Genomic DNA, 27659 nt, shown 5'->3' with positions numbered 1-27659 from the left:
GATATGGGGACATATGTATATGTATAACTGATTCACTTTGTTACAAAGCAGAAACTAACACACCTTTGTAAAGCAATTATACTCCAATAAAGATGTTTTAAAAAAAAAGACTATAGGAACAAAAAGCAGATCAGTGGTGGCCAGAGATTAAGTGTGGAGAGAGGGGTGACTATAAACACACAGCAGGACTGGGTGTTGGGGGGTGTGGGGCTGTCTGTTCTATATCTTGATTTCAGTGGTACTCACAAGACTTTATACACTTGTCAAAAACCTTAGAACTGTACACCCCAAAATGTGAAGTTTTCTGTACATAAATTTAAAAAGAAAGTGCACTGAATCTTATTAAATTGGCTTCTATAAGAAATGGAGTTTGGAGAAAGAAAAAAAAAAGTGATGGGCCAAATTTCAGCCTTGTAAGTGTCAAAATGCAGGTAAATCTTAGCAAATTTGGAGCAAAAAATGCTTACTTGGTCTCTTTTAAATATCAATGGTAGCAAATGAACTTTGGAAAAGAACAATATCTATATCAACAGTTAAACCACTCTACATGTATTTTGTGTCACTAATGGAGACTAGGAAAGGAAAGAGAGCAGGCCTTCCTAGATGTAGGCCTTGATCTAGATGCTTATTTCATATCCTTTGGACACATACGGACTATTTGGGGTGGAGGGGGAAGGGAGTTAGTTGACAGTCATTTTCCTAAACAGAGTTTTGTTTTCAAACAATCTTTAAATGCTTTTAACAAATTTCATTTGCATACAAACACAACCAGTTACCAAATAGATTTCTTTTTGGCAACAGAGAGAAGTACTTCTTCCCATTACTATAAAAATTTTAAGTAGTATCTTTTTTATTTCTATAATTATGACTTTTTATCAGAAAGATTTCAAAATCGTGAGTTTTATATTGAAAATACACAGAAAAGAAAAGAAAAACACAAAAGAGAGGATCTGCTTTATACAGAAAGAGGTAACATAAGATTTTAGTTCTAAGATAGAAAATGCTGAGATCCATTCTCAAACCACAGCTAACACTTCTTTTAGTAGTATCTGTCAAGAATCCTTTCCAATGAAAAACTTTATCAACAGAGTACTTCATTTGTGGATTTAATTAGGTTATCATCAATACAATACAGATTTGATTTTATTTCTGTCACTATACAAATGGAGCAATGTCATTTTAAAATCATTTGAATCATATTTTACAGTCTAGTTTAAAAAAAAAAAAAAAAAGGAGGACGGGAGAGAGATACTACACCATGAATGAAATATTCAGTAATCAGAGATGGAAATAAGACTTTATAGCTGAGCTAATACATTAAAAGACGGAAGTCTACATCTGGTTTCAATACTGGTATGAATTCATTGGCAAATTTAAAAAGAATCCCATTGTACAAAAACAAAAAGATGGTTTTGATAGGCTTTAGTCCTCTGGTTACTTTTGTTTCTAGAGTCATATGATTAGTACAATAATATGATACATTTAATATGTCACTGTGTGTATGGTTTTGATAAAAATGCACCCACCAAGGAGTCTCAAGAGCACATGCACAAGCTGATTTAAAATACACGGACTGCCTTCATGTTTTTACTTTAGTAAAAACAAATTCAAGGGAGGCTTTGTAAGTTCATACAAAATTAAGAATTTTAACTTTCTAAACATGAATCTTTGACAATCTTAGCTAAATCCTGCCTGTTTGACATAATTATTTATGCATATAAAATAATACATTAATTCTATATTTAGTACTATCTATTAAGAAAACAAACCAAAAAATGAGACATAGTTCCCCTTTTCAAGTGCCATAGACAGAAAGATAACTATAGAAACTTTATTACCAAATTGTAAGTTTTAACTTGCACAATGACTTTTCATAAAGTTTTGAAAACCATTTGAGCAAAACTCACCAGTGTAATCCTTACAGGGTCTTTTAAGGCCTGGATCAAATCTCACCTCTTTCAAGAAATCACCCTTTATTCCCCAAGTAAGGATTTATCTGTCCAGTGATGATAATGATAATATCAACAACTCACACTTACTGAGTTTTTACTATACCAGCCACATTACAGGTATCATTTCATTTAATATCCAAACACAACAACAGACGGGAGGCACCAACAAATTTACTGAGAGCCTGTTACACTGTCCTTGCCTTCGTGGTGCTTGTAATTTAGTGGGGAAGGAAGGGAACAAGAACAAATAATTACAATATTAAAAAATGCCTGCTACAACAAGATTAGGTATAGGAGCACTCCAGGACAGCAGTTTCTAAGGTGATTATACATCAGAACCAGTACTCTTAAAATAAAATCCAAACCATATACTTTAACCCTCAAGGCCTTGGACGGTACAGTTCTTGCAGCCTTGACAATCTCACCACACCACTCTCCCCATCCAAGGAAGTCTTCACAGAGGAGGTGACTTTTGAGCTGACTCTTGAAGAATGAACAAAGTTTGTCAGGAGACAAAAGAGGGAATGAAATACTAGGTATGGGTAAAGGGAATGGGCACAAAAATAAACGAAATCCAGTACCAGTTCTTTGTGTCTGACTGTAACATGTATAGGAAAACAGTGCAGAATGCAAAGGTAGGTTAGGGTCAATTCTGCTTTATGTGCCTACACATTTTTAAATGGAAAGATGGTATGACTGTACCTCAACTTTTAAGAAGGAAACTGTGACAGTAGACTCTCAGCCAAAGACTAAAAGTAGGTAAGCTAGTGTGGAGAATGTAATAATAAAATCATTTACAGTAGTAGTAGTAGTAGCAGTAGCAGCAACTGCAGTAGTAGCTAATAGGTATGTAAACTTGCTTAAAATCCCAATGGATTTTTTAGTCAAAATTTCTAATTTTGAGATGAAGAGATGTCAAAGCATGCAGTTAAGCAGGAAGGCACTGAAAGCAAAATCCAAAATTCTTTCTTTCATAATTCAAACTGAAATTGCCTAAGCACTAAAAACTAACATAGGGCTTAGGTAGCACCCTCTCAACCAAAAAAAAAAAAAAAAAAAAAGAATTATCATTAAAAATGAACATGCCGTCTAACCCAGTAATTCCATTTTTCAGGTATCCAATGGCCATCACAACACAGGTATACCAATACATACCTACGAAAGTTTCCTGCAGCTTTGATTACAACAACAAAAATTGGTGAGTTGGAACTCATTTTATCCAAAGTACTGAAAAAATTACATTCTGTTATATACACACAGACCTATATGTACTGGTATGGGAAGATCTCTGAGATACATCAGAAGTTTAAAAAAAAAAAAAAAAAAAGGCAAGGTATAGAACACCACATATGCAGTATAAATCCCTTGTTTAAAACAAAATATGTGCCGAAAGAACCCACAAGAAACTGTTAACTGACATCTCCTCCAGGAAGTAAAACTAAGGGGTGAGTAAGGAGATGCTAAGTTCCTCTTCTGTACTATTTGGAATTTTTACAATGTGCTCATATTACTTTTTTTCCCCTTAATTTATATAATTAAAATGGGAGGAGTTTACACATTCTGGCTAAAAGTTTAAAGAATTATGCAATACTGTTTTAAAAGATCTCCATCTAAAACTGTTAAAATTAGAGATTTGCTACCTAAGGAGCTGAATTTCCATTTTCTGGAAAATTAACTTACATACATTTCTTGACTTCCTAAGATTAAATAATATTTCACTGTATAAGACAACAATCTTTTAATATGTTTTTCTAATACTAGAGAATATCCATTTCAACAAATATAAAATTCTTAAATCACTATTAAAAACTAAATACCATCTTTTTAAGTTTTTGCCTTAATAGTAATAAACTACAATTTACATTTGTATAGAACTTTATAGGTTACAAAATGCTCTGACACTCATCATTTTTGTTCCTCACAAGAAAACAATGAGGTAGATAAGGCAAGTAATATGATATTAGGTCCATTTTAGGATTAGGCATCTGAAGTTTAAAGGAGTTACACAATGTACCCAGGGTCACAGAGCTAACACATAACAACCCAGGAACTGATGTTTGGTTTTCTGATTCCACATCCAGGAGTCCTTCCACTAAACCACATCATTCCAAATAACCACTGTCACAGTGCACTAAGGGTCAGGCTTATGACAGGGAGGGAGGGCTCATCGTAGATCTGGCAGTGACGGGCAGTCTGCCAGGAGAGGAATGTACAATATAAAAATAAAGTGCACAAAGGTGGGCCTGACTTATGAAAGGGAAATAGAGCTGGGAGAAATGCCAAGAAATATAGCAACTAAGGTGAAGACTGGGCAGCTTACCAATAAGGGAAGCCAAGGAAATACTTTTGTAAGTTTAATTTACTTAGTTAAGGTAGAAGAGAAAGTCTATTGCAGGGACTATTTTGTAATGTGGAAAGATCATAAAGAAAAGTGTTTATAATCCAATCAAAAGATTTAGAAAAGATGTAATGGAGCGTGATGTGTATGATGTATTTAATCAGAGATTAAGATGGGGCACATGACTGTTACGAAAAATTCTAAGGGTCTAATCCTACAGTGCATGGTCGTGTTAATGCTGTGGCTTGGAACTTTTAAGAGGCATGTGTGAAATACACTTAGAACTCAATCTCACCGTATGGGAGACACCAAATAAGGAGCAAGAATTACTTTCCACACAAAACGACTCACTCTCCTAAGATTCTAGTATAGTAGCACTGAACAGCAGTACCTGTTCAGGTTGAGAAAATCCTTGTAAGAGAAGGGGCCATGGACACCACAACTAAAAACAGGGTTAGGCCACCATGGTCTAAATGAAACCATGGATCTGTAATCCTGAAAAGCAGACTTTCCGGAATTCTTACAGCAAACACTTACTGCTGACACAGAGGAGCAGGCTCCTTGGGATACAGCCCTTACTGTATCTTACTGTGACAAAAGGGAGAAAAGGTTGAGGACCCCACAGTTTTAACTGCCACTGTCAACAGATACATCTTCTAGAGCTTAACGTTCATTTTGGGAGTTATTTTTGAGGGTTTTGTGTGCACGCACGTGCGCGTGTGTTTTATTCTTGATATATCTTGTTTTGATTTTAGGTTTGGTAAATACATAAAAATATCTGTTATTTTGGGCCATTCTAACACCCATTCACCCTTCTCCTGCTAACATACCCTCATTTCCCTTTAGGGAATCACTACTTCCCCATCCTCAGGCCATGAATTCTAGCAGTCAGCTCCATCCTAGCTCCAGGTTAGACTCATGTCCTAGAGCTAATCCAGTTACCCCATCACATTCCAATGGCCACAGAGAAAGGTACATGACCCATTCAGAAGCAGTGAGGTACAACACTGCTGGGTTTCAACTAGAAAGGTATAATCCAGGTAGCTGCGAGTAGCCATCTTGTCACTATAAGGCAAGAGTCTGAGAGTGGAGTCAATACAGAAGTATCAGGACAAAGAGACGAATCCAAGTAATTCCTTTCACCTTGAATCAAACCATGCATGAAACTAGCTCTGCAAAGATTTTTTTGTTATGTGAGCAAATAAATTCCCTTCTTGGCTCAAGCCAGTTTAGGATGAGTTTTCTGTAATTTATAACCAAGAGTTGAAACTGATGTAGTAAATTTCAAGTAGATACCAAAAAGCCGGGAGGTTCCTGGAAAAGAGGTTTGTATAAAGCACAAACCAGTGACCAACTCTAGAACTGCTAGAGGTTATTCCAAAAATTTAACAGCATGAGATCTCTGAAGCTGATTTCTATTTTCTGCCCCCAAACAAAAGGGTTATAATAATAAGGGGTGGGAAAAGTAGAATAAACATGTCTTTTAAAAGGAACATGAATGCTTTTTTAAAGTCTTCTTTTTGCCTTCTTTTTCCTAGTACCACCTGCCCAGGCCAATAAATGTTTACTCCATTATATTAAAACTGCATTTAGATATCTAATTTTACAGAACTCCTCGAATGTTTCAGCATTCATTAGTTTTTATGACATACATGATACAATCAACACACAATGGTGACCAAAACCCCTTGCTAAAAATCAATGATTTAGAGAAACTTGAGGAGTTAAGTAGCAATTTCTGAAATACCTAAATCTCAAAAGTAATACTTAAGCTTACATGCAAGGCTTTATCTGAACATCCATCAAGCTTCAGACTCCAACTGCTCTACAATCAAAATTTCTCCCCCTCTTACTCCTTCTTTCTTGGGAAAAACAATACATACATTTAATGGGGCCCTTAGGTATTCAACATGAGGAAAACACTGGAAAAAACAGCAGAGCAACTCAGTAACTCCCTTCCACCCCTCACCACTCTATCTCATCCCACCCAAAAACAGGAAGGTTGAGGATATAAAATAGCCAAGGTTTTAAACAATAAAAAATTTATGGGATTCTTCTAGAAAAACAAAAATCTGCTCAACACAAAGTACATACATTAGAAAACATAACTAGAATATTTTAGCCATTATTATATACAAAAGGGCAGAGAGGGGTTTTCTTTCATGAAATCTGGATTGCAGATGTCTGGCAAAAAAAAAAAATTAATAATCTATCACAAAGTCCGACAACTAGTGATTCAAAATGAAAGCTTTCACTACTTACACCATATGTAAATATACATATACACAAGCTGCTTATAATCCCTTGATCTGAAGAGAAAGAGAAATGATACTCTACTGTGAAAATGGTCAGTGGACAGACATTTTAAAATCCTTTCCCACATGAAAAGATTCCAGAAAAAGAGATCAGAAGACAACAGAAAAGCACTCAATATATATGGAATTATAAAGCCCATATGAACTAGTATCTATTACACAAAGAGGGAACATGCAACAAGGTGATTAGGAAAGTCAAACATGAATTAGTCCAATAACACAGAGGCAAATATAAACCCTAAAAAGCACTTTATGGAATAGAAATCCACACATATCAAAAAGATGTCTATTATTAATGATGAAATAATATCAAACTTTGAAGCTCCAAATAAATCTTAAATCAGTAAGAAACTGGTATGCCTTCACTAAGGGAAAAAAAACCTGTCTGAAGTAGTACATAATTAACATCAAGGCAGAATATATATTTTTAAAATACAACAAATCAAACATTTACCAAAAAGACTATTATGTATAAGGCATTAATTCTAAGAGCACTAAAATAAAATATCCTAGTATATTCTGAATAGCCACTGCCCGATTCTATTAAAGAAACTCTCACTGCACCTAAAAATGTAAGCTCTATCTCACGGAGCTTACATACCTCCCTCATTAACAATGATAATTCGAGGTACCAATGGTGAATGCTAGGATTCTGTCCTTGGTTCCACAGTCCTCTGTATTATTCCACCCAAACACATTATCTGATAATGTACACAATGCAAAGACACTCCCATCTATGTAAGTGAGAAGATAGGACGATGATGACAATAACCATGCAAATACATATAGGACTTCTTTTGTACCAGATGCTGTTCCGAGCACTTTACATATGTACAAGCTTCAGAACAACTCAATGAAGTAGGGCAGTCTTCTTATCCCATTTAGCAAATCCAGAAAACGAGTCACAGAAAAGATAAGAAACTTGCCCAAGTTCTCACCACTAGTATGTAGCAGAGCCAGAATTCAAGACATTCTGGGCTCCAGACTCTATGCTTTTAACTTCTACAGTTCAATTCTAGCAGTCAGCTATAATTTCAACCCTTTCTTTCCCTCTAATCTACTTTACCACTCTATGATTCAGTTTCTCATCTGGAAAATGGGTCAATAATTGTTCTTACCTCACATAGTTGTTCAGCCCTTACACGAGGATTAAATGCAATAATCTATATAATGTGCCTGGCACATACCAGTACTATAGTAATAGCTATTACAATATCTACCAAACGTCTGTCACTGGAGTTGAGAATCACTGCTATAAAACTAACAATCAGTAAGAATTTACCAAGAATGGTCTCAATGTGTCCTTCACACTTCTAAAGTGATACCTAAATAAACCTGACTTTCCCAATTATTTCCATTATAAAATAACAAGTCCACCACAAGCCTTCAGGAAAATACATATACATAACTTAGGAACTGCTCTCTTCAGTCTGGAACTTCCTCTCCATTATTTTGTATTCCCTCAATGCCCCCTCCCCTGCTCCCACCCAATCACAGATATATATCAATATTTCATCCTGGGAAAAGCAGACAATAAAAATTCCTCGTATACAACAAACTGGACATTTATTGTGTTTTAAGACACAAACTTTAAGTTGGTATTTTAATGTCGTTTCAACCTGCACAGCTGGGTACCCTGAGAGGTTTCAACCAGAATGCTATTCTCAGAGTCTGCCTTTACCAAAGAGCTACAAAACTATGGAGACCCAAAGAACAGAAGCAATTCTCTAGTCCAGGGTCTAGTGCTCATCAACATTTAAGTTTGCTCCCAATTTTCTGTTGTGACAACACTCTGGGACATTTCTCACTAACCAATTGTGCTAGGGTTTCTTTAAGGTACAAATGGAAGAGGAGAATCATTGGATGGATCCCAGGGTACTTATACATTCAACTTTACAGTAGATTACCAAACTGTACTCCTCAAAGTAGCTGTACTAATTGAAACACCTAAGAGTATAAAAGTATGTATAAGGAGGTAGGTGGGACGGAGAAGAGGAGATATCATTGATTCAGGTTCAAAAACCAACCTGAATTTGTAGTTAATTTGTTTAATTCTCTGTCTTTCCTCCTTCTAAAATCCCACTAAACTGATAGAAAAAAAATTTTTAATAAATAAACTAATAAAAGAATCAGGGCTTCCCTGGTGGCGCAGTGGTTAAGAATCCGCCTGCCAACGCAGGGGACTCGGGTTTGAGCCCTGGTCCGGAAAGATCCCACATGCTGAGGAGCAACTAAGCCCGTGCGCCACAACTACTGAGCCTGTGCTCTAGAGCCCGCAAGCCACAACTACTGAGCCCGTGTGCCACAACTACTGAAGCCCGCATGCCTAGAGACCGTGCTCTGCAACAAGAGAAGCCACCGCAATGAGAAGCCCGTGCACCGCAACAAGGAGTAGCCCCCGCACGTCGCAACTAGAGAAAGGCCACGCACAGCAACAAAGACCCAATGCAGCCAAAAATAAATAAAAATTAAAATAAATAAATTAAAAAAAAAAGAATCAGCACAGGAGAGTATAATAAATTTGGAAGTATTTCTATGAAGAGTCACAGGCAAGAGCAGGCAAAGAAGGGGTGTGCAACACAAGGAGTGATTACCAAGTAAACACCAAAGGGGCTCCAAGTTAGAATCATTGTGTAGGGAGGGCAGGAGCGAGAAGGGGAATGGAAAAGGTAGGTTAGCTTTTCCATGGAAGCTGAAAAGAAGAAAACAGAACAAGACTTGGCTCCTCATCCCTACTCTATACATACAGATTACATGCATTCTGGCATTTATCCCCAGGCCCCAAAAAAGGCAGGGGAGGGGAATGGCTAACAAACTGAACAAACCACCTCTTTGGGCACTTCCCCCTAAAGCCAGCTCCCAGCCAGTTCATCCTAACATTATACCTGCCAGGCAAAAAGCATCGTCCCAATGCTTCTGATGAAAGCTAGTCAGCCTTTCTGGTGGTCAGCCTGCCATGGGCAACACCAGGATCAAGCAACTGAAACAATAACCCCAGTGGAAATAAAGATAATTCAGAAAACAGAAAATAATTTTTTCAAAACTTATTTTTCTTAGAGTGATTAGAAAAGATTTTGCATCCATGCCTCAAGCATCAAGATGTCATGAAAAAGGAATAATCAAAAACATAAGAGTTCTTGTAAATTAAAATATAACTGCTGAAATAAAAAGTTCAGTTAGAAGAGTCAGAAAATAAAGTCGAAAAAAACCTACCCCCTACCCCACCCCCAAAAAGGAGACAGAAAATCTAGGAGGGAAAAAAAGAATAAAATTCAGGAGATTTCGCCATCCAATGAATACAACAGAGGGGGAAACTATCGAAGAAATTTTTCCAAAGCTGAAGAAAGACACAAGTGTTTATTTGAAAGGAACTACTGAGTGCTGAGCATAACTAATAAAAAGGACTCACACTCAGGCACATCCTTGTGAAATGTCTTGTTCCTTATGCAACATCAGAAACATGAGAATACAGAAAAAAGTCTAAGAAGTTCTGGGGCAGGGGGCACCTACAAATAACTAAGACTCTGACAGGCATTAGCTATGTATAACATTAGCAACACTGGCTGCTAGAAGATAATGGAGGGAAGCTACCACAGCTCTGAGAGAAACTTACTTTCAGTGTAAAATTCTACATAGGCTACTATCAACCAAGTATGAAAACAAAATAAAGGCATTTTCAGATATGCAAGGATTCAAATAGTTGACCTCTTAACTCTTACACCTTGAAGAAGATAGTTTAGGAAGAATATGAAACAAGAGTGAAAAACCAAGGAAATAGGAAATATACAAGAAAATGGTGGCACTAACCCAGGAGTCCAGTGAAAAGAAATTCCAAGGATGCAGCTCTACAGCAGACCTAAAAAGCAATGAGTCCACATTAGAACAAGAAATCAGGAAGTTCCAAAGAATGTCTTCTCAAAGAAGAATCACATAAATTCCAGGAAATAGATAAAATGAGTAAGAAGCTAGAAGACATTAGTGAAATGATAAAGATGGCATATGCTGCTTCTTTCAACATGAAAAAAAAAAAAAAAGGAAAAACTCCAGGAAAAACTAAAAATTATGGTGCTAAGATCATGATCCTAACATAGATCCATCAAACTAATATATGACAATGATTTTGAGCAATTAAGTGTGAGAAAAGTTAATCCATTTAAACCAGATACTGGGAACATTTTCCTTCAGGTGATCTAGGAGTATGACACTGGACTTTTAAAGATGGAAATATAATTTTAGCATACCATTGTTTTCTCTCCCAAGATGTCCTTTGCCCTCTCTTCTCTGAGTCATTCATTCATTCATTCATTCATGCATACAACAAATATTTACCCAGCATCCTGCATGTCAGGCACTGACCGAGGAGCGGAGATAGAACAGTGAACAAAGAAGACAAAACCTTGCTCTTGTGGAGCCTGATTCTAATGACAGATGACTCCTCCTCTTCCACGATCATGCTAAAGGGTTCTCTCTCCTATGAAGCTTTCACTGAACTTCCATGTTAGGCTAACTGCTTCTCCTTTACTGCCCCTAAAGACCTCTAACTCTTTATAGACTCAAATTTAGCTTTTTATGTATGTATTACCTCAACTAGTCTGCAAACAATGCAACAACAGCAACATTTATTAGTTATTTGTACCTCAAATGCAGAGCACCAGGCCTAGATCAATAAATGTGTTTTGAACCTTTCCGTTCAACCAAAATGTAAATAAAACTGCCAAGTAAAATGTAAAGCACTGTACAAATGTTATTATTATTTAACAGATGAGGAAGCTGAAGTCACCAGATTATAAAACTAGTTTGTGGAAGAGCCAAAACTAAAATCCACAGTGCTAGGCTGAATTAAAATAAGTGGTCAAATCAAAAAATGGGCCAAAGTGGGAGAGATAAACCTTAGGCGTTTTCTTAGAACATTTCCAAATACACAATAAACGTCTAAGACATGGATTCTATTTCTTCCATATGTCAAGGCACAGCTTAAGAATTATGTAAAGATCATTTTGAAAGCCTCTAATCAAAAATATAATCTATCTTTAAAAAGCTTCAATTTCACAGAGTTGTCTATTTTTACTTTGCAGTATATACTTGAAATGCATAAGTGTTTAGAAGTTAAATGGCATTTAACATAAAATATATTGGTTTTTAAAATATGTCCTCACAAGGAAACCTTCAAGCACACTTTTTATGGCCTTTTTTTGGTATATGATCATATCTGTTCAATAACCCACAACATTAATACTAAATAGTAGTAGCCATGCAAATTACAATTTATCTACAAAACTATAACACTGAATAGATGAGTAAGATTGTTTATATTCACAGAATAAGCAGCCAAGGAATTGATCCTGTTTCAGTTCAACAAACATTTATCAAAGGTTGCTAGATGCCAGTAGCTATTCCAGGCACTTGTAATATTTCCAAGATGAATATATAAAAATTTCTGCCCTTGAGTGGCTTATAGTAGGGGAAAGCAACTGCAATTACTCTTCTCCTAAAGACTAAAAGCTAACTAATAATTAAATGTGATGTCCAAGTACAGGATACCACAGTAAGGTTATCTACACATAGGTTTCACCAAGCTCAAAAGATGGTTTTAAATACTGTAAAAAAAAAAAAAAAAAAAAAAAGTCAGTTACTGAAGATACATGATACCAGGACATGAGCTGTGTTTGTGGGTTTGATCACAGAAATCAGGAATTTAACTCACATACACTTACTTATAGATCCTTCAATACTTATAAACTGAAAGATTCTATGAATACTAACCAAACAGTAATTTTTACTCTAAATGCAACCAGAAGACTCAGAGAAACTTTTATCACACACCGGAATACAGGAGGGTTTCACCTTCATCCTACCCCTAGTACTACTACCATTAATTACCACAATTACCATTCATTATCAGCTCAACTGCCAACAATCCAATCCCAGCCCTTTGCTACTCAGGCTCAGTTCCAATCATTGGGAGTTCTAGTTAACCCCCAAACTTAATTCTATGCCTTTATCTTTTCCTAGGTGTTTCCCAAAGAAAAAGTATAGGTCAGGGCATAAAACCGCTGAAAGAGATATTTTGAAATTCCTTCTTTAATATCTATGCTGACAATCAGATAACTGGCTTCTTGACTTTTAAAATGAAATGTGAAGTACTCATAAAACTATTAGCAAACTGTCAAGCAAACCTGCAAACTGGTAAGAAAAACACCACCACCACCGACAACAACAAAAGGCAAAGGATAAGCACAAAAAGGAAATAAAAGAGCCAGTACACATATGACAAGATGCTCAGTCTACCTAGCAGTCAAAATATGTAAGATAATAACAGTAAAAATTATAATAATAATGGCAGCTAGAATTTATTGTACTCTTTATGTAAGAGTGAATATGCAATAAAGACTTACCTAATTCATTAATCAACCAATTACCAAATAGATAAGAAACTACCTGGGAAAACAGGGAAAGTTTCAAAGAGGAGGTGATATTTGATCTGGTCCTTCATGGATACAAATTCACTAGGCAAAGACTGGGGGGTAGGGGAAACACTCAAAGGTGGGGGAGCAGTTGAGGCAAAAGCATATACCAAAACACCAAAATACAAATCTTAGTCAGATTTCCTTCCCTGTGCCTTTAATTTTCAAAGAAACACCTGATCAAAAAAGAGATAGCAATCGAACTGAAAATCCAGAATAGTTCATCCATGAGATTTCTTTCAAAGACAAGAATAATTCTACAAAAAGTGTGTTACTTAGGTGGTTTTCCAAGAGTCATTCCTCTTAAAACAAATCAAAAATCTAAAAGAAACTGCCAACTTAGAATTCTTTATCCAGCAAATGAATCGTTCAAAAATGAAGTGAGATAACATTTTCATACAAAAAAAAAAAAAAAGAGAGAGCTCTTAACACCATCATACCCTTATATAAGGAAACACTAAAGAACACTGTTCAGGCAACTGAGAAATGCAGAAAAGAGTAAAAAGCAATAAAAAGTATAAATATAAACACTGACAATATAAAATAATAATAAGAATGCCTTGTGCTGTTTAAAATGTATATAGAATTTAAAAAAATAAATAAATAAAAATAAAATGTATATAGAATTAAAAGAAACAACAAAGCATGTAACAAAAAACAAAAGAGCATATAAAGCCAAAAAAAAAAGTTCCCATACTCTTAGAAAAAGATTGATTGTTCGTGACCATGAAAACAATTAACTACTGGAGTGAGTGTTAATAGATAAGGACAACTGTTTCACTGGTCACATCTTTGAAAGCTAGCCAATCAGTAACAGCCACGCCTCTGAAATTCAAACAATCAAGATTATCACTCCATTGAACATTCCTATAAAATGATCAAATATTTACAATCTCCAGGTGTTTTTTAAAAAAAAAGAGGATGATACATATCCCCGTATACTGCCAACCTTCATAACAATGGTACTCTTTTTAAATAATACATAAATGAAGGAAAAGTAGCATAAGTAGCATAGAATATTCTTGAGATTTAACAGGAGCTGTTATCAAGGCAACACCCAGAGATAGTATACCCACAACTCCTGAGCCATCTCGTGCAGCTCTGGGTTCTTCTTGTATCTGGGAATCAGACCCTTCCATGCCTCCCCAAGCCCAAGGGAAACCGTCTGTGAGAATAACAATTAGACTATTCCAAATGTATGATCCCCAAACATGTTAGGTGGATTCTGTCTTCTAAAAAAGAATGCAAATGGGATAAAATCTTTCCTTTGATAACTGGTGAAGGAGATTCCTGAGGATAATGATCCCATCCATATCTAGCTTTTAGAACTGCAGTACACCTTCACGGTTTGTATTTATTAGCAACAAGAAATAAAGTACTTGGATCATATTCTTCCTCTGTACTCAAAATGGTAACATTAGCATTTAAATAAAGAAAACAGATTTTCCATTTCACTCAGTTTTACTTCATATTCCTACTTGGTAATTTTAAATACCAAATACACTGAGTTCAGCCCTGGAACGTTTTTAAAACACTTCTCTAACTGGAGTATAATTATCTTCAATTAAAGCATTGTTCTGCCACTCAGGAGTCATCTGATTTACATAAATGTTAGTTAAGCACCATACAAATTCTAAAGTATATAATTGGAATGTCACAAATCACTTAACCTATTTTGTCAAAACAGGGATTATTTTAGGTTCTATCTCACTTCCTTTAAAAGAAATCCTATTTACTTTATTTTCTCTAACAGAAAAAAAAAAAATTAGTAGGATAAACTTACAACGTGCTTCCCCAATCAAACTTTAAAATGATTCTGGTTAACCACGAATTGACTCAAGTAGTTAAGTATTTTTCTGAATGTATTTTACTGAAACATGTCTGACTACATGTAATAAAGACATATAGTAATTGGGATACTGTCTCATGGAATTACAAATTATTTCTCTGATTTATTATTCTTAGTCATTCACAGATTTTAAAAAGGTCACTTTGTCCTCATAAATTATGAAAGGAAACTAGGTGCATTGCTAGCCTAAACAATTTTATAAACAGCTCTTTTACTGCGGGTTAAAACATAGCCATAAAAAGTTATTATTAAAAAACAAATTTCACAAAGCTGAATTTACCAGGAAAAAAAAAATTTATAATCTAGCTCCATTACTTTCAAACACCCTGACAATATTTGGGAAAATAAGACAAAAATTGTTTTTCAGTTATTTTTAAGATTCAGAAACATAAAACTTCAACTGTTTACCAATCATAGGTTATAATGCAAAAAACAAGATAAAGAAATACCATGAATATTATGAACTTTAAATAAAATTCTAGCCATAACTTACTGAACTCATGTTAATAAAGAACATGCACACTGATTCCAAATGAAGAAGAGGAGTGCCATGGTAGTTTCTTGGTGACCAACCAAAAATTATCCTAATAAATAAATTAAACCATCATATGACTCCTGTATTTGCCATATGACAAATGGCAAATTTGTGACTTTGACTGATTCTCACACCTCATACTAGATCCCTTTACACTTCAAAACCTTTTCTTTTCTCACACTAATATTTCTCTTGTAACAAAACACTACCTAGTCAGATTCTAAACTATGAATCTTTACAAATGAGATTAGCAAAACAATTTAAAAATACTTACTGTCTTGTTTCGTAATCTAATTATGTCCGAGACAGAGCCAGCTCCACAGTACTCCATAACAATCCAGAGGTCTGTGTTCTTAAAGTAACTGCCATAGTACTTTACAACATATGGGCTAAAGAAAAATATATAGACAATTAAACTCAGTTAATTCCCAAATAAAATTATTTCTTAATCCCAATTCAAAATATTTTCAACATTTCATAATGTTCCAATAAGTAAACTTAATGAGTAAACTATTATTGTACATGGAATTGTATCTATGTAGGGTTCACCAACTGTGTATAATTAGGCTTTAATTCATGGATGAATTTTAACAGGATTACAAACCAGAGGAGGTCCAAATGTTTTGAGTGATTCCCAAGAAAATAAAGCTTTGTTTTGGCAAAGGACATACTCTTTAACATAAGGAACAAATGAAAATATTTTCCTTTAACTAAAGCATTTTAAATATAAATCTTCTAGGGACTTCCCTGGAGGCGCAGTGGTTAAGAATCCCCCTGCCAATGCAGGGGACATTGGTTCAAGCCCTGGTCTGGGAAGATCTCACATGCCGCAGAGCAACTAAACCCATGCGCCACAACTACTGAGCCTGCGCTCTACAGCCTGCAAGCCACAACAACTGAGCCCACGTACCACAACTACTGAAGCCCACACGCCTAGAGCCTGTGCTCTGCAACAAGAGAAGCCACCGCAATGAGAAGCCCGCGCACTGCAACGAAGAGCAGCCCCCGCTCGCTACAACTAGAGAAAAGCCCGCGCGCATCAATGAAGACCCAACGCAGCCAAAAATAAATAAATAAACTTATAAAAAATATATATATATATAAATCTTCTAAAGGATTTTGCATTCAGTCAAATATTAACACTCAACTTTACATTTCAATACTTTATATTTCAATGAGGCCAAAACAATTTTTTTTTAAATTCTCTTGTATTTTGGCCTTTAAAATCCTGGAGAAAAATAATTATAATTTTTTTTGCTTTAAATTCAGATAATTATAATTATTGACAATTTAAAATATTTCTGAGCTGAGGTTTCATGTGTTTCAGAGCAGAATAAACTATGTTGATAGCCGAGTTGTTTTTAGGAAAACTTAGAATGGGGCAAATGACCGTAACAATTGATATTTATTCAGGGTATGCTATATACAGTGATGTGTAAAATATCTTGCTCAACTCAAAACAGAATATCCACATTCACAGAATACATAAAAAGATGAAAAATACAAGGAAGCATAAAGTAGTACACAGCTTAAATACTAGAAGAGCTCATAGGTAGAAGTGACCATGGCAGAGTCAACCTAGAGAACTTCGCAGAATTGGTGGAATTTGAATTATGGAAAAAAGGTTAAAACTTCAAGATATGGGTGTAGAAGAGAGATAAGAAGATTTGGAAAAGAGAAAGACCATGAGCAAAGGCAAGGGAAAAACCAAGAATGGCATGTTTAGGGAACAACTTGTTCAATAGATATTTCTATCTAGAAGTAGCTATCATGAAAAGTGGCATCAGTATAAGATAAATAAGACATAGGAATCAAAAAAGCAAAAAAGAACAATGAAAAATGGAAAGTACTATAAAAGACCACATAAAGAGACTACCAAAAGAAGAGATTAAGAGAAGACGGTTGGGGAAAGACTTCTCAGTAAAGCCTTTGCAATCTTAACTAAGTCTTGAAGCCAAGGGTAGAGCAGATTGGTTAGAGCTTAAGGGCTTAAACTAAAACAGGTAGCTACAGGGCTAGATTTCAATCCTGTTTTATCCCTACTGCTCCTCTTGCACAGACTTGCTTCGGTCTCCTTGTCATAGTTTTCTCCCCCATTCTAATCTATGCTCCATATAGCTGACAAGTAACTTTCCTTTAAAACAAAAGTAAAGTAGGCTAATCATATTGCTCTCCTGATTAAAAAAAAGAAAAAAAGCTCCAATGGCTCTCCATTACCAAAGGAAAAAAAGACAGAACTGCTTCATATCACATACATGACCTTTCAAAGTCTACCTCTCTACCCACATCTCTCGTTAATCCCCATCTCACACCTTAAATCTGCAGACAACACTCAACTTTGCTAGGTGTTGGGAATGGAAAGTATTATTAAGAGTTCATATTCACTAAACCATTTAAAAGTGTTTGTTTACAAATGAATCTAATCTATAGAGCCAAAACTTCAACTTACAGGGAAACATAAAAAAGCTTTCTTTACATACACTTCTTTGGGTTATGAGTGCCTGTGTAGAAACCTTTATAGGAAGTACTGCTCTTACACCTGGCTGTGCATCAGAATCACCTGTGGCCCAGACCCCACACCTTGGAGTTTCTAACTCAGCAGATGTTTTAAAACCTTTATAGGTGACTTTGATATACACCCACAGCTAAGATTCACTCCAGAAGATAGATGACATATCCTTCAGAAAACTTCTTTAAATATTAATTTTCTTATTCAAAATTTTCAAAGGTGTTAAATTAGCAGTGAGTTGAAGGTTATGTTCACTGAAAAGCACAAAGAAAACGTATTTTATCTTGCAATCTACACTAAATAATCAGCAATTCTAAGGGTAGGACTGACAGCTATGAAAATTAGAGATTCTAATCTGGGCAGCTACATAAAAGGGCAGCTCTAGCTCTCTTTAGGGGGTGAGTCGAAGCAACACCTTTGGGGAAAGGTAAAATTCTCTTCAAAAAATATTTTGTGGCCCATTCTAATACACAATCAAGTAAACGGATCAAAGACCAACAATTCTATATCATTAAAAATGGCCTCGGGGGCTTCCCTGGTGGCGCAGTGGTTGAGAATCTGCCTGCCAATGCAGGGGACACGGGTTCGAGCCCTGGTCTGGGAAGATCCCACATGCCACGGAGCAACTGGGCCCGCGAGCCACAATTACTGAGCCTGCGCGTCTGGAGCCTGTGCTCCGCAGCAAGAGAGGCCGCGATGGTGAGAGGCCCGCGCACCGCGATGAAGAGTGGTCCCCACTTGCCGCAACTAGAGAAAGCCCTCGCACAGAAACGAAGACTCGACACAGTCATAAATAAATAAATAAATAAATAAAAGAACGTGAATTTCTAAAAAAAAAAAAAATGGCCTCGGGCTTCCCTGGTGGCGCAGTGGTTGAGAATCTGCCTGCTAATGCAGGGGACACGGGTTCGAGCCCTGGTCTGGGAAGATCCCACATGCCGCAGAGCAACTAGGCCCGTGAGCCACAATTACTGAGCCTGCGCATCTGGAGCCTGTGCTCTGCAACAAGAGAGGCCACGATAGTGAGAGGCCCGCGCACCGCGATGAAGAGTGGCCCCCACTTGCCGCAACTAGAGAAAGCCCTCGCACAGAAACGAAGACCCAACATAGCAATCAATCAATCAATCAATCAATAAATCTTTCAAAAAAAAAATGGCCTCAATAATTTTAACCTAGAAAAATATTTAAGCAGATAGACCTAAACAGCCATGTTAAGGACACACACCCGAATACAGTTTCTATCAATCACTCAACATTCATTCACTGACCCTCTACTCAAGCCAAGCATTAGACCAGACAAACCAGACAGACACAATTCTGACTCTCCTCTAGCACATACCAGCAAGAGATACACAGGTATTAGAGAAGTAAATCCACAAGTAAATATAATTACTAACTGTGGTAAGAAAAGAAGGAGGAGTGCTATGAGATAAACTGGCTGAGACTTTATTTTGCATTCATCATTTCTGCAAATAAAACTGTTCCTAGTTCATATGGAAGAATGGAATAGCACACATATTCCATGGTAGCCCCTGACTTGGGAAGCACTGGCGTATATGAAAAAACTTTGAAAGTAGACATGGGTGAGCTTTAACAACAAAATATCCCCCCTCCATTGGTGGCTGTGGATTACAAATTACATTTGGAAAAGAAAGAAATGCTTAAACCCCAAAGTTTATACGTAATAATGGCCTACTACTGGTCATCCTCTGGTATCTTCTGCATCAATACTTTAAAGCACTTATAACATCTTATAATTGTTTTGTCATTGACTTTTCTCTGCCTCCCCTAGAAGAAAAGAAGCTCCATGAGGATAGGTGCCAATCTGCCTTGCTCTCCATTTTATCCTCAGTACCTCCCTCCTTGTATGCACAAACAACAGGAATGAATAAGTAAACAAATTAACAGTCACAGAAAAATTAACAGAAGGGACCTAATTCAGGCCTCCCCAAAGAAATAACATTTAAGCTAGAGTCAAAGGTCGGCTAGAAGTTAACCAGTTATAAAGAGCATTCAGGTACCAAGAACTGTCTGTACAAAGGCCCTGAGGAGAGAAAGAGCAAATCATTTTCAAGGGATCAGTATGCCTAGAATAAAGTGAGTGAAAAATTAGTAAAACGCAATGTAGTTGCAGATGGAGGCAGGAGCTGATAACGAAGGGCCTCAAAAACAAGGTAAGGATATTGGGCTTCAACAGATATTCAAGAGAAGAATTTTAAGCAAAGGAATGACATGATGTAATTTATACTTTTAAGATTCCTCTGGCTACTGCTTCAAAGCTGGATTGTAGGAAAGCAAATATGGACACGGGTAGACCAGTTAGAAGGTTCTGTTGGTCTGTGCATGCAAGAGATTGTATTAAGTGTATCTTTTTATTTTCTATATTTGTGCTGCTTTGACATCTGGGGCCTACTGACAAAGTCTCCACTGTTCCTCTCTCAGGGTTAGCTAATTCCTAGAGATAGCATCTGTGAGCGTACCTTTCACATGCAAACAAGCCAATCGGGAGTTTCATGCTCTCAACTACCTCCAGGGCCACCATTTCCCAGCCCTAATCACCCCAGGGCCTTATACCAGACAAACAGGGACAGCCCCAGATCACAAAGAAATTATTCAATCTAGCCAATCCTAAACCTGTTTACTCAATTTCACCCATTCCTTCCCACAGAAACCACAATAAAGGCTCTTGCCCACATTTCCCCCACTCCCTCTGCCTCCTAACTGACCCTGGTGCTTCCCTGTATGGGTCCCCCTCTCTCACCCACACCCTTCTCAGATCTGGAAGTATAACAATCTATCTCCTGATATGCTGGTCTCATTATACCTGAATAATAATAAAACCTACATTTTAAAAAGCAGATCGTGGCTTGGAGTAGAAAACAAATTCAAGAGATATTTTCAAGGTACACTCAACACAATTTGATTATGATATAGACTGACAAGTTAGAAGACAGTAGGCAAGTTTTCTACTGTGTTTTATCCACTGTGTCTCCCTTCAACTGCACACTGAATATAAATTTAAGACTGGCAAATTAAAGATTACACTTTACAGCCAACACTTTGAAAAATCACAAACACAGAAACAAATAAGCAGAGAGTTCAAGACCTGGGACTTCTAAGCCAGTCTGTTTCCACTGACACAGACATTGTTCATTCATAATTCATTCCTGTATCATATAAAAATAATCAACAAACATTCACTGAACAACATACATAGCCTAGTGGCAGATGCTAGGGAGAAAGGTTCGTAGACTTCAGCGACAAAGAAGAAAAGGCAGTCCAGACAATGGGGAACCCATGAAGGAGTTTATGCAAGAAAATAATACAATCAAATAGCCTTTAAGGAGGATTATCCAGTGCAGGATTGTCAGGGGCCAAAGGTGATAGTGTTCATACTAGTGGGCAAGTTAGCTAACCGTACAATTATTTAGATACACTAACATCTATTTTTTTAACCACACATTGATTATTAAAGGCTGGAGAGGAAGCAGAGAGAGCTTGCTTCAAAACACTAGCTCAGTGTTACTTATAATTTTAAGCAACACGAAGTTTTAGTTCAGCCATAAGGCCTAGGAATCTTGACTAAGCCACCATATGGACTTACAGGACATACGAGAATCCAGCAATTCTATGTATTCTTGGCACAGTTAAATAGTTAAATGCGACTCTGAAAATTCCAGTGGGTGGAGGGACATGGAAGATGCAAGTCCAATTACAGCATACACCAGGAAGCAAAGGTGAAACACGATGCCTCGACAACTGGGGCAAAACTCATGAGGCACAGTCTACTCCCTTCCCCCGTGCCATTCCCCTACCTTTCATTCTCCTGTCCCATTCATTCCCTTTCCCCTATTTAACACCTTCAACCCAATAAAACTACTTCCTCTCTTTTTTTCTTTTTTTTCTTTTTTGGCTTCCTCTCATCTCATGCCTAATGTATCATACCCTTGCCATTCCTCTGTCTCCATTTCATATCCCCCCTAAACCCTTATTCTAACGGTCTTCTTCTAGTATCACAACTCAAAATATTAGTATAAAAAGAGAAGTGAGGAAAAAACAGAGAAACCAGAGGGAAAAAAATAGAAAAAGCACTACAAACTTCCTTATGTATTTGCACCTTATATAGGCACTACTGTGGTACAAGTTATTTGGACTGAATCATTGTTTAAGCTTCTTATAGAGATTCAAATGTTAATTTTTCCTGTCTAAAAGTCAATTAACATTTTTATGTTAACTTGAATTTCATCTTAATTGAAGAAAATAGTGTACTGCTAAAGGTATCTTTTAATAGACTTTGATTTTTTATGGCAGGTTTGGGTTCACAGCAAAACTGAGTGAAAGGTACAGAGCTTTCTCATATGCCCCCTGCGCCCACACGTGCACAGCCTGCCCATTATCCACACCCCCCCACCAGACTGGGATGTTTGTTACAAGTGATGGATCTACACTGACACAACACTGTCACCCAATCCATACTTTACATTAGGATCCACTCTTGGTGTTGTACATTCTTTGGGTTTCAACTGTATACACCGTTATAGTATCATACAGAGTAATTTCACTGCTCTACCTATTCATCCCCCCCACCCTCCTAACCCCAGGCAACCACTGATCTTTTTATTGTCTCTAAAGTTTTGCCTTTTCCAGGATGTCATATGGTTGAAATCATACAGTATATGCAGCCTTTCCAGATCGTCCTCTTTCACTAGTAATATCCGTTTAAGTTTCCTCTATGTATTTTCATAGCTTGATAGCTCATTTCTTTTTAGTGCTGAATAATATTCCATTGTCTGGATGTACCACAGTTTATGCATCCACCTACTGAAGGACATCTTGGCTGGTTCTAAGGTTTTGGTAATTATGAATAAAGCTGATATAAACATCCATGTGCAGGTATTTGTGTGGACGTAAGTAAATATCAAGGAGCCAGACTGCTGGATCATATGGTTAAAAGTATGTTTAGTTTTGGAAGAAAACTGTCAAAAACTGACTTCTACACTGGCAGTATTATTATGCATTCCCCCCAGCAATGAATGGAAGTTCCTGTTGCTCCACATCCTCACCAGCATTTGGTGTTGTCAGTGTTCCAGATCTTGGGCATTCTAATAGGTGTGTAGTGGTATCTCATTGTTTTAACTTGCATTTCTCTGATGGCATATGATGTGAAGCATCTTTTCATATGCTTATTTGCCATCTGTATATCTTCTCTCGTGAGTTGTCTGTTAAGGTTTTTGGCCCATTTTTTAATTGGATTATTTGTATTCTTGTTGAGTTTTTTAAATTCTTTGTATATTTTGGATAACACTCCTTTATCAGATAAGTCTTTTGCAAATATTTTCTAATGTTGCCATTATAAGCATGTGATAATTAAAATACTAAAGAAATGGCTATTTTTCATTACATACGTTTCATTAACATCCTTCTACCATCTTAATAGTGTTCTAAACTTAATAGGGGTAATACAGTGTTTTCACAAAGGCAACATGAATATTCTCCTATGAAAACTGAATTGTTTCCAATATAAATCTAAATCACAGCAATTTATTTCTTGGCCCACCCAAAAACGAATACATATAGATGAACTGATAAAAACTGCCACAGTTAATCACAAATCCTTCAGTATGGTGAGTTTCAATTTTATTTATTTATTTTTTTCATCAGAAACAGTGTTCAAATGGAATCTCACCCAGAAACATCAGCAAACAGAACACATGGGACGGGAGCTGCTCTGGTAGAAAGAAGCCTCTGAGCAAGCAAGCTAGAAATGCACTATCCCTACCACATGGACCGCCTCTCCTCTTCGCCTAGTAAATCTAAGTCATCCTTTAGAACTCAGCTTGGGTATGATCTCCCTGAGGAAGCTTTCCCTGAATCCCCAATGGTGAGGCGTTACAAACATCTTCCAACCCATACAGTTCCCCATATTTACCCCATCAGAGCTCTTATCACACTATACTGAAACAGCCTGTCCATTCATCTGTCTTGTGCATCTGACTTAAAGTCCTTCCAAAGTCTGGCTCATTCATTGTTATATGTCTTATGCGCAGCACGTAAGGGCTACCGTCAGGAGTAGGTACTCAGTATATTAGTCAAATAAATTTTTTTACATAATATATATATTGAATTTATATTATATATATATATATATATATAAATAAAATAAATTAGGTGAATAATTGTGTGCCCTGATGCATGTATTAACAACACATTTCTCTTGGTTTAGATATGAGAAATTCTTTCTCTAGAGTGTCAGTACTAGGAATGTAGAAGCTGTGTCAGTTGTGGTTCCCTTACATCCACATGACCTGGCACATAGTATTCAAAAGTATTGCTGACCAGCTCTTGCCTCCATCTCTAGCACTGCCTTGAGAATGAGTACTTTACTTTGAACTGTTGGAATCATTGTATAGACATTGCTTTCTTCAGCACTGGCCCTGGAGTCAGCAAATGTGGGTCCTCACAGTATCCTAGTCATTAACTAGCTATGATCTAGGACAATTCATGTAAAATCTCTAGGTCTCATTTTCTGTACCCATAAGATAGTTCTTAATTATGCTTTAGCACCAGAAGTCTTTTCTCAAATAAAATTTTAGAATGAGCTCCAACATAGAAAAAAAGATAAAAGCAAGGGCTAAGTTTCTCACTCTGCTCAATTCTTCACTGTTTGTGGAAAATACCCCTAGATGCACCTCCTTAGAGCAGAGTACATTTGAAAAACTCTAACTAAAGTACACCTACAGTTGGGACTTCCCTGGTAGTCCAGTGGTTAACAGTCCATGCTTCCACTGCAGGGGGCACAGGTTCGATCCCTGGTCAGGGAAGATCCCACATGCCGCGGGGTGCGGCCAAAAAATAAAAAATAAATGAAAAAATTTTAAAAAAATAAAGTACACCTACAGAGGTCTAGTCTAGCACCAACATTCTATGATTTAAACATTCAACAAATACTTACTGAATGCCTACTCTGTGCCAAGCACTGGACTAGACACAGAAGATTCAACAATAAACAATCCAGATGGGTTCCCTCAAATATTTACGCCAAAATGCAGTATTGAACACGTTCAGTACTCACTAAAATGAACAAAAAAAGTTAAAACACCCTCTCATCTCTTTTTAGAGTGTAGAAAGCAAGACAATTTGCCAAATGCCCAAATAGCTGCATAGACTTAAGAAAATATATCAATTTCAGAAATACAAATTTCATTTTCTCTAACCAAAATTCCACTGTTTTATGTGGGAATTTTTCAATTTGTACTGTTTTCTTCCAAATCATTTTTATGCCAGTTCTCATTAACACATCTGCATTAACACAAGTAAGTAGTAGCTAAACATGTAATGCTTGTTCCTGCCATTTCCCAGTTTTTCACTTACCTTATCTTTTAGCACTTTTAGGATCTTTTAACCAACCAATTTTGTTTTTTGATCCTTCACTATTTCATAAGTTCAGTATGAATATAAAAGTGAAATCTAGAAGACAGGATCCATTTTTTTATCAATATTTGTTTTACCATTTCATTCAACAAATATTTGAGAAGCACTATGTACAAGGCATTCTGCTACAAAGTGGTACAAAATTTCTAGAATTTATTCACATTTTCTACCCCTTTAATTCACTACTTTTCTTTCCCCTTAGTAGTTTCAAGTACATAACAAGAACAACAATCAGATTTCCCTAGGGTCCTCTCAACCAACAATGCTCTTTCACATACTCCTTATCCATACCATATCTATTCACATTCATTCAACAAAAAGTACAGTGCTAGGCATTGTGATGTATGCTAAGAAATATGATTCCTTCTCTCAAGGAGTGAAGAAAGGATAAAGATAGTGAAGACATTTCAGAAGGAGACTCTACAAGAATTAGTGTCATCAGAGGTATCAGAACAAGAAACAGATGAATTCTCAGTTTTGTTGTTGAAAGACTAAGTACATGATGATGCTATTAACAAAACAGGAATTTGAAAGGCTTGTCTGCAACAATTAAAACTTTGGTTTTAGAATGTTAAATGTAAAGTTGCTTCTGGATATTCCAGTTGAGTCATCCAGGCAGGAATTAGTAATACTTGTCAATACTTGAGTAGCCACTATGTGGCAGGATCCAAGGGCACTTAGTAAGTCATAATCCCAAACTCAAAGAGTTTAAGAGTCAGGTGACAGAGAATACAAGTAAACAGGTGCTTAAAAGAGAAACTCAGGTAAGAGAGAAGCCTGGAAGCATAAGCACTGGCCAGATCATGAAGGCCCTTGTATGCCATCCTTAGGAGACAGGATCTAGCTAAGCAATGGGGAGCCACTTAAGGGTTTTAAACAGAGAATGGCTTGATTAGGTTTGCATTTTAGAAAGAACACTCTAGCTTCAGGGAAAAAAATGGGTTGGAGTAGGCAAAAATGAAAGACAAAGTGAACATACAGGAAGCTGTTGCAGAAACCTGAGCAAGAGCTGATGGGTACCAAGATGCACAAAGGTTAGGAGATGTATAATGGGTAATATCTGAGACATCGTGCCCTTCCTAGAGCACACTCAACTAAAATCTCTAAAGCACAACATTAGTACCTGAACTATTTTTAACCATTATAATAAAATAATAATAGCAACATGCAAACATTAAGCACCTGGGGCTTCCCTGGTGGCGCAGTGGTTGAGAAACTGCCTGCCAATGCAGGGGACACGGGTTCGAGCCCTGGTCTGGGAAGATCCCACATGCCGCGGAGTAACTGGGCCCGTGAGCCACAACTACTGAGCCTGCGCGTCTGGAGCCTGTGCTCCGCAACAAGAGAGGCCACGATAGTGAGAGGCCCGCGCACCACGATGAAGAGTGCCCCCGCTTGCCGCAACTAGAGAAAGCTCTCGCGCAGAAACGAAGACCCAACACAGCCAAAAAATTAATTAATTAATTAATTAAAAAAAAAAAACTCAATGGTTTAACTGAAATGTAAAAAAATATATATATATATTAAGCACCTGAAGAGCCCAGCACTACACTATGGTCAATCTTTCCTTATCTACATCAAACTATGCGAACCACCTTCTTATCAAGTTACCAAATTAATAGAGGTCTGGGAAAACTCTGCAATTATATATTTTGACCTGGGAGCTGAGGAATGTACTTTTTTTCTATAACCACTTGAATTTCCAGTTATATGGCCTTCATGGAAAATATGTAATATAATCTAAATACACAGCACACAATAAAGAAGAGTAAAACTGAACAGACCCAAGCAACAATGTTCCTCTAGGACTATCGGTCACTTCATTAACCAAAGAGCTTACAATATATGTATCTTATATACTGTTGGAAAAGGAAGTTTTCCATAGATCTCTTACTAATAGGGCCCTGATTTGATTAGGGATGACAATGTGTCCAGACTCCCCTAAGTTCGCCAGCTCTAAGTCACCGTGTGACTCAATTCTGATGAATAAAATATAAGCTGAGGGTTTCTGGGAAAGCCCTTTCCCACTTCTTCTCTTCTTCCTCCTGTCTGGAATGTAGACAAAATGCTGGAGCTGGAGCAGCTCTCTTGCAACCATGAGATAATAAGCATGAGAACAAAGACCACATGCTAAGGATGGCACAGTATAAGAAAAAGCCTATCACAGTTGTTACTTCATTGCTGCTATATTAACCTTATCTCTAGACCTTTTATAAAGGGAGAATAATAAATCTCTCTTTGATTAAGTAACTATAGGCCTAACACA

The 27659-nt window shown here is 36.8% G+C and overlaps 1 protein-coding gene across 3 annotated transcripts in view; it reads right to left on the bottom strand.

Annotated features, from left to right (window-relative positions):
- Positions 1-27659, bottom strand: part of STK3 (serine/threonine kinase 3) — a 301708-nt gene that overhangs the window by 233903 nt on the left and 40146 nt on the right. For all 3 annotated transcript variants that reach the window (XM_057532260.1, XM_057532261.1, XM_057532262.1), the window contains exon 4: positions 15728-15842. In XM_057532260.1, coding sequence (XP_057388243.1) covers positions 15728-15842 — 115 coding nt within the window. The remainder of the gene's footprint in view (positions 1-15727; positions 15843-27659) is intronic.

This window comes from Balaenoptera acutorostrata, chromosome 17, assembly GCF_949987535.1.
Source record: "Balaenoptera acutorostrata chromosome 17, mBalAcu1.1, whole genome shotgun sequence".
NCBI classification, from domain to species: Eukaryota; Metazoa; Chordata; class Mammalia; order Artiodactyla; family Balaenopteridae; genus Balaenoptera; species Balaenoptera acutorostrata.
The sequence above is the reverse complement of the archived record's forward strand: the minus strand, read 5'-3'. Positions and strand labels throughout refer to the sequence as shown.